The sequence below is a fragment of the Rattus norvegicus genome, chromosome 6 (genome assembly GCF_021556685.1).
Source record: "Rattus norvegicus strain SHRSP/BbbUtx chromosome 6, alternate assembly SHRSP_T2T, whole genome shotgun sequence".
NCBI classification, from domain to species: domain Eukaryota; kingdom Metazoa; phylum Chordata; class Mammalia; order Rodentia; family Muridae; genus Rattus; species Rattus norvegicus.
Window position 1 is genome coordinate 101420438 of NC_141539.1, and position 11433 is coordinate 101431870.

Here is an 11433-nt window from a genome sequence, read left to right on the forward strand (position 1 = left end):
GTTGCAGCGCAGTCCCTGGCAGAGCCGGAGTGTCTCGGCGCAGCCCAGCGGAGCGCCGCGCGCCGTCAACTGCAGCCCGCGGCCCCTCGCCTCCGCCCGCCTTCCCCGCGGCCCCGCTGCCCTAAACTCCATAAAACCTCCGCAGCCGCGCGTCCCACCGCGCCCGGTGAGTATCTGCCAGTCGTCGGGGCTATTTGCGCAACTTTGGCCAGAGCTGGGCCACGGGCCTGGCGGAGTGCGTGGCCGAGGCGGCGCCGACCGGTGCGGGGAGCCGGAGCGTGGAGAGCGCGCGGCGAGGAGCCGGTGGCGGGGGACTGCCGAGCCGCTTTGCTCGGTGCCGGCCGTCAGTCCGGTGCGCGCGGCCTCCCCGGGTCCGGGACGAATCCCCTCTCCAGACGACTTCCCAAATTACTTCTTTTCCCTTTATTTTATTTTGTGGTGGGGGGGGGGGAGGGGAGGTGGAGGCGGGAGGCCGCGCTTGATTGACGGGCCCAGAGCGCGCTTCACTAACTTCCAGCTGCGGCTGGGCGGCCGGTGGGAGGGGAGCGTCCCGGAGCCGGAGGCCGCAGACTTGGGCGCGCTCCGAGGGAGGAGGCGGCTGGGCCGCGCGGATTCCTGCTTCGCTCTTTCCCACCCCCGCTCCTCAGCACACACGCTTTTTGTTCGGGTCCAAAGTGGTAGGTCTCAGGGGTTTGGGGGTTTTTCTGTGTACGAGATCCCCCCCTCCCCGGAGTCCCGAGAAGAAAGTGCTTTTTGCCTCCAGTGGTGGGCGCTTACAAGTAGAAGTTCTAGTGGAGACGATGAGCTAGTTGGGTGGCGATCTGGAGCTTGCTGCTGAAGCGTGCAGGCGTGGATTTGAGCTCAGCCGCCGCTCCCAGGCTCCCTTTCCACCTTAGCCACCCGTCCACGTGATCCGAGAGGTTGACAAGACATTTTCCAACTCGGACGTGTCTGGAACAGGTTAATGAAAGTCGTAGTTTTCTGGGGTATAGGGTATTTGTATTTGTGTTCGATCATGTTCCTAAATCGAGTGTCGCTGTGACGGTACACGTAGATTCTCCACTGGTTAGAATGTATTTCCGTACAGTATCTATCGCTGCGGCAACATTTTCCCCTTTGACACTGGAATCCACGAAGCGTTCCAAGCATTTTTTTTCCCCTTTTTTGAGACAAGGTCTGACTAGATAGCCCAAGATCGTTTGGATAGAATTCTCCTGCCTCAGGAAATCCTAAATTCTGGGGTGATAGGCATGTTCTGAGACTTTCCAAGACCACTTAGAATTAATTTCTTGAGCCAAAGTTTGAGGCACCACCAAGTCAATTGGTGAGAACGATGTAGTTCTTATGAGAACTTTAAAGCAACCACGGTTTTTTAAAAGGTATAAACTAGATTTTCTGGAATTTTGTCACTTTAAATGGGGAGAATGAAGGTACAAGAGACTGAAGTCCCAGTGATGGATGGCTGGTCATTTGCCCAGAACTGTAAAACTTCCCTTTTGAATCACTGGCTGTTGTTATCTCCCTAAGTCTCAGTAATATTGAGTGGCAGCCACATGGGCTTTCTTCCTCTTAAAGAAATAGACAGACTTAAAGTAGACACGAAGTGAAATGCCTTTCCAAAGGTTAATACTTAGAGTTTTGTAGTGTAATGTTGTGTTATAGCCACTTGCACTCATTTTAACGCCAGGATTTCTTCTCGGACAGCAGAGTTTTACAGGGTGTGGTTGTGCACGCCTGTGATCCCAGCACTTCAAGAGGTTGGATCAGAAGCCTGAGGCCAGCCTGGATCTGGCATACAGAGCAAGACCCTTTACAAAGCTCAGGGCTGGAGAGATGGCTCAATGGTTAAGGGCACTTGCCTTTCTTCCAGAGGGACTAAGTTTGACTCCCAGCACCCCCACACCAGGCAGCTCACAACTACCTGTAACTTCATTTCCAGGGAACTCCACACTCTTCTTCTGGACTCTAGGACATCTGTATTCATGTGCGCACCCCTCCCCCCCCACTACACATAATCAGAAATTAACATGAAAAACCCCAAAGCCTCATTTTCATGATTCGGAGTAAACCCTGGTTGAGCAGTCCTTCCAGCTGGCTGTGTTCTTCCAGTTCCTAACGTTATGCCTGCTGGTTTCACCACTGTGGCTGCATCCTTGTGAGGAAAGAGAAGCCACTTTTGACCAGGGCATGAGCACAGCTTCCTCACCTTGTTATGTTGGTTTTTGGTGTTTTGAGACAAGTGTTTCTCAGTGTATCCCTGGCTGTCCTGGAACTCACTCAAGACCAGGCTGACCTCAAAGGCTGAAGAAATCCACCTGCCTCTGCCTCCTGGGTGTCAGGATTGAAAGTGTGGACCACTGAAACTGCTGTTTTATGTTTTGTTTTGTTTTGTTTTTTAAAGCTAGGTTCTCACTGTTTGGTCCATGGCCAGCCATAGCTTTCCGTCCTCTGGCTTCGACCTCTCACCTAGTGGTGGGATAACAGGTCTGCACCGCCATACAGGATTCTGACATGGGTTTTTTGTCTTTGTGAAGCAGGGTCTCACTGTGCAGCCCTGGATGACCTCAGACTCTAAGAGATAGGCCTGCCTCTGCACCCACAGTGCTAGCATCAAAGACTCGTGCTGCTACGCCTGCTCATGACCTTGTGTTTTTATTTCATGATAGCTGCCAACTGTTTGTACCTTCTGCTTCCTCATTCCTCCACATTCCCCCACTTTTGTCAGTTTCTGGTACAGTTAGGGCCTTTTCAAAGTGCCCAGTGTCCCTTGCAACACCATTCAGGAGAAAATGTTGCTGCTTTTTTTTTTTTTTTAAAGGCCTATTTTTCTCTATACAGGACACAGACTGTCTAGAGAAAAGAGGGGAAAAAAAAACCTTTGTGTTAGAATACAGAAAAAAATAGAGGCTGCAGTCTGATGTCTCGGAGGAGGGTTAAATGTGTAAAACATCTGCTTGACGTTCACTTAGGTCTCTGTAATATTTTTCATAGTTTCTTGTGTTATAAAATAATGAAAATGCTTTGCTATTCATGTTTTTATGTTAGCCTAATTAAGTTATTTATGCCTATTTTTTCTCAAAGTGGAATACCTTTTCAATGATAAAAGCAGATGCCCTTTATAAAAGTTCCAACTATACTAAAGTACATAAAATACAAAACTGAAAGTCGCTCTGACTCCCACTCCCCAGAGATAATCACTGTGAACAATCAATCCCTTGTTTAAAAACATGAAGGCAGCATCAGAGCGTCTTGCTGTGTGTGCCTCACCCCAGCCTGTTCCTGTTCACAGGCTGGTGCTTTCTGCTCCTACCTCAGATTGTTGAGAATTCCCAGGTTGAGGCGGGTGGGGGGTTGCATTGAGCTGATGTCAAATTCTATAACCTAGTGACGTGTGAAAGTTTTCATGTTTAATAGGGCTGCTGTTTTAGGTTAGTCCTCGTTCATTCTCCTTGGTGGGCTTCTTCTCACCCTTAGCAAATGTTGCAATCTGTTATCTGATTGATTTGTGCAGACTACACTCGTTAAAACAAACCCTTCGAGTGGAGAGAGCTTCTTAGCTTATCATTGGGAATGAGTAGGGACACTTGCCACAAAGACCACCGCCAAGATATCCCTGTGCCTTTTGTGATGGTGTGGGTTCCTCATGGTCAGCATCCAAGAAAATCGTGATAGAAAGGAAATTAGAGTAACGGTGGGCATTAATTACTGTTGTTTTAAGTTATGGGAAGGAATGGGAGGGGGTGTGTGCAAAGACTAGCCTGAATTCTACCCACATTAGACATCTTACATATTTAAGGTAATTTCTAAGTATACTGATATTTTGTCCTGCATAGTCATTACAAAGCTACTTAGGCCGGTGTGTTCAAGAAGGATGAGCTGTGGGGTTGATTTCCTAGTAAAGCTCCAAAATAGCAGGCTCAGATTTAATCACAGTAATTCCTGGAAGGTGTTGAGGACATGCTGCTTTTTTGAGAAGGGGGTCTCTGTAGCATTGGCTGTCCTGGAACTCACAGAGATCCATCTGTCACCAACTGCTTTTTTGGGGGGGGGAGTGGGGTGGTAAAAACACTACTATGTGAATATACATTGTTTTCAGAATCACATCTGAAGGCATGGAGGTGTATAACCTAGTATAAGAGTGCTTGCCTATCACACCTGAGGCCCTAGGTTCAGTCCCCAGCACTACAAAATAATGAGTATTAAAACATAAAGAATAGCAGTGTGTAGGGTGCATGACTTTAATCCCAGCATTTGGAAGGTAGAGGCAAGTAGATTTCTGTGGGTTCAAGGCCAGCTTAGTATACATAGTTCCAGCCAGCTACATAGTGAGACCCTGTCACCAAAAAAAATAAATAAATAAATAAATAAATAAATAAATAAATAAAATAAAAAATAAAAAATAATAAATTGCTAATTATATTTTCTATTAGTTTGTTCTGTGAGGTGCATGTTGTCTTTTTAAAAGCTAACTCCTTCCCACTTGAAATTGACAGCAGTGGGGGTGGCCATGGTGGTCAGCAGATGGAAAAGGAGGTGGGGAGAGGGGTGCGTTCTGCTTGCCTATTAGATAAGACAGCAAGAATGATAGGAGCTTTTACAGCGATGGAAAATGTGACTGTGGGAGGCTTAGAATGTTCCAGAGGGGCACTTCACTTAATAATCATACCCAGAAAGTGTTGTCTGGATTACAGAAACTGAAACTGTGCATCTTGAATCAAGAGTTAGGGTTTCAGCCCCAGCTTCTGTTTACAAGATGGGTAGTTAACTACTGCACGTGTTTTCTTCATTCACAAAAAACATAGATAATTAAAGGCCTGTCTCAGTGCACTGATGTGTGAAAGAGGCCCTATAAATCGACAACAGTGTTTCAGTGACGGCCATAAGTAAGAACTGATGAGCAAAACAAGACTTGCCCAGTTCAGCATTTGTTCCTGGAAAAACTCGTTATCATTTAAATGCCAAGCAACTACTAGAATCCAGGGTTGTAATGATGCCTGACACAACACCTTCGTCTTGAGGTACATACAGCCTCCAGTTTAGATGGCCCATCTCCTGTCTCCCTGCGGCTCCCACCGTAAAGAGGTGCCTGCCTCATGCTAAGTCAGGAAAGGGTCCCCAAAGATGGCTCTAAGCAAAGGAATGGTGTTTATGAAGTAAGGAAGACTTCCACTTTTCCCGTGTTTGGGGATGGGGGAAGTCTTAAGAGATGTAAGGCTTAGGGATGGAATTGTGTTTAGAATGGATCTTTTTTACTGGTACTTTTAATTGGTTTTATTTCATTTATTTTAATTAGATAAAATTTTGGAGTTTGAATAGCTGTGATAGCTTCCAGCACTCAAGGCAGAGGCAGGCTGACCTCTAGAGGCCAGCCTAATATAGGGAGAGACCCTTTCTCCAAAAAGAAAAGAAGTTTTCTCAGCCTTGGTTAGAACTGACAGGAAGCCCTGGTGCTGCAGAGCTGGAAACGGATACTTCATTCAGCTTACAGGCTCTGCGAGCAGAGGAAGCAAATAATCACGGGGGGAGCTCCCTGGCAGGCCACACAGCAGATTTTACTGAACACTTAAGTTCTAAAACGGCCTGCCTTCAAGTTGTTAACAGTTGTAGCAGACAGTGTGAGCTCACAGAGCCAATACTTTGGAATAAGTAAAAATACTACAAAATAGGGTGGAGGGATGGCTCAGCGGTTAAGAGCACCCGACTGCTCTTCCAGAGGTCATGAGTTCAATTCCCAGCAACCACATGGTGGCTCACAACCATCTGTAAAGAGATCCAATGCCCTCTTCTGGTGTATCAGAAGACAGCTACAGTGTACTTAAATATAATAAATAAATCTTTAAAAAAAAAATACTACAAAATAAACTCCAGCAATACAGATGCCATGTGCTGGGAACCAACTTGGTGTAGCTGCTTTTAAAGGTCACAGGTGCACACACCGCCCTCTGGTGTTCAGAACATGGCTGTACAGCCTCTAGTTTAGAGGGTTAAAAATGGATGTGTAAAATACCTTTCCTCTTATACCAGAGAGAAAGCAGAGGCCAGCACTCCATTCTCTTCCCTCTGCCTTCTGTGTGGATGGACTCCATGTGGAGTCCAGTTGAACTACAGAAATGGCTCGTTCCTGTTACTTGGTAACATTTATTATCCGCTGACCTGCCATGAAGCCAAAAGATAATTTGGTTACCTTCTACATAGTACAAAACAAAGGACCTCAAAGAAGTAAATTATGTACTTGTTTCACGGCCTATAGGAGATTAAAATGGTGGACAGCAGATCAGCGTGCCTTTTAGAAGTGACAACTGTTGGCTTGACGAGGGGAAGAACAGAAACAGACAGGCCAAAGAGCAGCAGTCTCGTTTTGAATAGGTGCAAACAGGTGAGGCCTATTGGTGAGGGAGGTGAGGCGGTGCAGTCCAGGCACTGTTGGTGCTGGAGACCTGGGTCTGACCCTTACAGCCACCAGAACGAGCTAAAACTGAGCATGTAGCTTAACCTTATAGAGCAGTGTTTCTCAACCTGCAGGTTAGGACCCCTTTGGGGGGGCTGAATGACTCTTTCACAGAGGTCACATATCGTGCAAATCAGATGTTTATGTTGTGACTCAAAACAACAGAAATAACTTTGTGGCTGGGCATCACCCCAGCATGAGAAACTGTATTAGAGGGGCGCGGCATTAGGAAGGTTGGTAATCACTGCCTTAAAGCCTGGTGTGCCTTCTGATCTGCAAAGTAGTAAACTGAGCTTGACTTTTCATGAAATTGTATAAGTTGTGTTCAGTATGATGAGCTTTTAAAAATTAGATTGCCAAAAACACCGTTGTTGCTAGTCAATGCAAGAGTCCTTGGCTGAATGTGACTGGTTGAGAAGTAGGATTCAAGGGGTGGGAAGGTTGCTGGGAGTTACTGAGCGGGTAGAACTGGTACCCATATCTAGTAGTGCCTGTTTCTAGGACTTTTTTTTCTTTTTCCTTTCACTTAACAAACAAGCGAAGTGCCAGCCATGTAGCACTTGAACATGAGCACAAGAACACTAAAGCCTTTAAGCCTCGTCCCTGTCCTCTCAGGCTGCGTATAGTGGGCATTACTGTACCATACTGCTCCTTACATCAGTGAGTGCTGATGACATAGCATTGTTAAGACTAATGCAGGGAGCGTGGTGGCTTTAACAGACTTTTGGGTGTGAGCACAAAATTGAACCACCATTTATAGCATTGTTTCTATGGGAATGTGTGTTTCAGGTTCCAGATAACTTAAAAATAAGTTTTGGAACATTATCCAATTATAAATTCAGAACTTCCTGTACTAAGTACCGAATTTAATAGCTAGCCAGAACGCCTGGTTTAAATAGTGAATAATTTTTGTGTTTGTCACTTAAGTGGCTCAGAGTAAACCTTTTATCTTGAGGAATCTCTACAACTGTTTATTCCCACAAGTGTATGTCTTCTCGATCGCTGTCCCTGTGTGTGGAACTGCTGGGATTAAAGATGCATATGCCAGGGGTTGGGGATTTAGCTCAGTGGTAGAGCGCTTGCCTAGCAAGCACAAGGCCCTGGGTTCAGTCCCCCAGCCCGGGGGGGAAAAAAAAAAAAACAAGAAAAAGTGGGAGGACAGAGATGACCTCGTTACGTGAATATTCCAGGGCTGGAGAGATGGCTCAACGGTTAAGAGCACCCGACTGCTCTTCCAGAGGTCATGAGTTCAATTCCCAGCAACCACATGGTGGCTCACAACCATCTGTAAAGAGATCTGATGCCCTCTTCTGGTGTATCTGAAGACAGCTACAGTGTACTTATATATAATAAATAAATAAATCTTTAAAAAAAAAAAAAAAAAAAAAAGATGCATATGCCACCACAACTTTATGTAGGTATTTAACACACCCTTATATAATCAGGCAAAACCTGTTAATTACCATTCAAGAGATTTATCCACAGAGAAAATCATTCCTCATATTTTACTTTGTCAGTGAGAAATTTACTAAAATAACTTCTACAAGCCTGGGGTTATAGCTTGTTGACAAATGTGCTTACCCAGCATGCTGGAAGTCCTGGGTTCTGTCACAAGCACTTAATAAACGAGGCATGGTGGTTCAGGGCTGTAATTCTAGAGCTTGGGAGGAGGCAGAAGGAAGATGATCAGAAGTTCAAGGTCATCCTCTACTACAAATAGGGTTTGAGGGCAGTTTAGGCTATATGAGGCCCTATATGAGAGCTTTCCCAGTATCCTTAGGACTCGTGTCAGTAAAGCCACATTACAGCTGTCATTCAGATGAGGCTTGGCACTTCTTCATTAGCACCTGAATTCAGGGCTTGCACCCTGCCCTTAGTTAAAGGTCTTTGCAGAGGACCATACTAGATAAGAGTACCAAGGAAGTTTTTGTGCTATCTGAGGTACATAGGAATATTTGTCTATAGGCCCAGCACCTAGTTTACCTCAGTTAACTATAGCCTGATTTAATGTTTAATAGTCCTAGATGTTTGATTTTTATGAGATACGACTCTTGGGCTTAGATTAAGATCTATTCTCTATAGGTTTATTACTGTCTGAATTGCTTAATACATTGTTGCTGTGTTTCTTGACCATTTTGACATTTAACATAAGCTGGTAAACATTTTCAAAGTGAATTTTTTTTTCTATTTTTTTCGGAGCTGGGGACCGAACCCAGGGCCTTGTGCTTGCTAGGCAAGCGCTCTACCACTGAGCCAAATCCCCAGCCCCGTTTCAAAGTGATTTTTAGTTTAGAGTAAGATGTACTGGGTTTCTGACTCCTTATACTGGCACTGACCTGGGGGTCAGACCTTTGAATGCAAGTTGAAAGGTTTACTTTTTGCCCCAGCCCAACGGCCCACACATCTTCCAGTAAGGCTGGTAACAAATACAGTAACAGATTGTAACCACAGAAATCAGAGCAGGTAAAATATAAGGTATAAATAAACTTCTGATGGCTGCAGAGAAAGCTCAGATGGATGAGAGCACTGCCTGCTCTTCCAGAGGTCCTGAGTTCAATTCCCAGCAACCTCATGGTGGTTTAAAACCATCTGTAATGGGATCTGATGACCTCTTCTGGTGTGTCTGAAGACAGCTACAGTGTACTCATACATAAAATAATTTAAAAATATTTCTTCATAAGCTGCATAATTGACAATAAAACAGGGTCACACTGTGGAGCCCTTGACTGGCCTGGAACTCATGAATCTCCCCATCTGCCTCCCAGTAATGGATTAAAGTCACTCTGGAATGTTTCCTGGGTCTACTTACTTTATGATTTTTGTGCATGAGTGTTTTCCCTCTGTATGTTTGTATACCATGTGTGTGTTGCCCACTGAGATTTGCAGAGGGCATCAGATCCCCTAGAACTGGAGGGAGTTACAGATAATTGTGAATCACCTTGTGAGTGCTAGGAATTGAATCTCTCTGTAAGAGCAACAAGTGCTCTTAATCACTGAGCCATCTCCCTAGTCCCAACATTTTTATGTATTTGCATTTCTTCCCCCCCCCCCCCAAGCTGGGGACCAAACCCAGGGCCTTGCTAGGCAAGTGCTCTACCACTGAGCTAAATCCCCAACCCCATTTTTATAAGTCATAAATAAAAAAAATTAAAAAGAAAGCAAGCTTTTTGGGATTTGACTGAAATTGTTTAATGACAGTAAATGCCTAATACAATTTCTTTGTGGGAGTGGGGGAGGGGGCTTGTTGTCCTGGACCGCCCTACAGACTAGGGTAGCCTGAAACTGAAGGACTCTCCCGTCTCGGCCTCCCGGGAGCTAGAATTGACGGAATGTGTTGCCACGCCCAGCTGCTTTCGTGGGAAGCAGGGGTGGGAAGACAGGAATGCGACGCATGGGGCTCACACCTGCCCGTGGAGGGCTCTCCAGCACAGCAGGTTGCCTTCCTTTGAGCAGACTCTTCCTGGTTACATGCTGTGGGAAACCCGGAGTGTAGGGAAGGAAGCGGCTTGTGTTCTTGGCTTTGGGACACTGGTGCTGTTTCTGGGGTGTGTGCAGATTTATTGAATGCATGAATGTGCGTCCGCGTGCTTTGGAGGCTGGAGCATACTGCTTAGCTAGTGCTTGTTTGGGCTAATGCAGAGTGTGTGGATTTTAAGTGATTGTAGCTTTACACGTGTGTAGTTGGCTTTCTATATGTTTACATTCATTTCTGTTAGTGGCCGAGTCAGTGTTTTTCATTTAACTAAGAAGGGGTCTTGGAGTTTTTTGACGCTGTCATTTCTTTTACTTGGAAGGAAACTTATCTAGTTAGATTTACCTCTTGGTGCTCAGATAAACATTGCCACCATTGCAACCGCAGCCAGTATTGTTTCCCTTAATTATTACATGGCCAGTGCCACATTTTACACATTACTTGTGTGATTCTTTATGTTTGTTATTGGAGTCACTGTTTTTTCCCACCTTACTGCTGGGGCAAATGATTGTAAGCAGGTTGCACAATGGAGAGCAGGCAAATGGCCCCCACCCACCCACCCCCCAACCCCCGCTTGCCCCACTCAGTTTCCTCCCTGTTCTGTGTGGGCATCTCTAGGTTCCACTCTGGTTTGTTTCAGTTTCCAGTAACTGTTACTACTAGAAAGTCTCCTAGAGCTTTTGATTCTTTTTGCTTGTTTCTCTAGTCCTTATAAACTTTTCTGTGAATCCTACAGGGGAATAGCCAATGACCTCAAACTCTCACCCTTAAAGTCAGCTTGAGTCAGCGTTGTTGTAGGCTTTCTTTTGCGCTTGGTTGTACTGCTGTGTTTTACATAATTCTAGCTGTAACGTTTTTTTTCTGCACCTTCATTTATCAACATACTTTATTTTTAAACGTTTTAAGGCCTCTTTAGTTTCCGGTGCACTGGTGAGTCGCCCCCATGTGACTGCACACATGCCTTCCTGGTGCCTTGCAAAACCAGAGGAGACCATTGTGTTCCAGGGATGTTGTGAGGCTCCATGCAGGCGCTGGGAATCAAACTTAGGTCTTCTACAAAAGTTACAAGTGCTCTTAAAGTCTTGTGGGCTAACCTTAGTGTAATTAACTCTCATGGATAACACAGATGATGTCTTTGAACATGCACCTCTTTTATCTTTAGGCTTGTCCTCAGTTTAGCTATGGCATCCGAGATATGGGTTTGAAGTTGATTACCTTTTTGAAACACTTGATTTGGGTTCCAGGAGACATGGTGGCTTCTCCATTTCACAGTCCTCACCTCTTCCTAGTCTTTCTAGGGAAGTCCAACAACTGAGGAGTGGGTAGGGAAGGAGGACAGCGTGGACCTGTCTACAGCAGGAAAGTGTGAACAAAGGGTATGTGATCTATAGTTGCTCTGTGAGGAAAGATAAAAGCAAGAAGAAATGAGTGGGTTTGATATTTTCTTGATTATTATGACAGAGATAGAAAGGTTTTAGAGCTACATTGTGGCAGCTCACATCTTTAATCCCAG

The 11433-nt window shown here is 45.3% G+C and overlaps 1 protein-coding gene across 6 annotated transcripts in view; it reads left to right on the forward strand.

Moving 5' to 3' along the window:
• Zbtb1 (zinc finger and BTB domain containing 1) overlaps positions 1-11433 on the forward strand; it is a 24301-nt gene continuing 12868 nt past the window's right edge. For 2 of the 6 annotated variants that reach the window (NM_001433971.1, NM_001004444.2), the window contains 1 exon segment: positions 1-166. Coding sequence is in view for 2 of the 6 variants with exons in the window: in XM_087553234.1 (XP_087409360.1) it covers positions 6260-6376 (117 nt within the window). In the remaining 4 variants the exon portion in view is untranslated. 6 annotated transcript variants of the gene reach the window in all.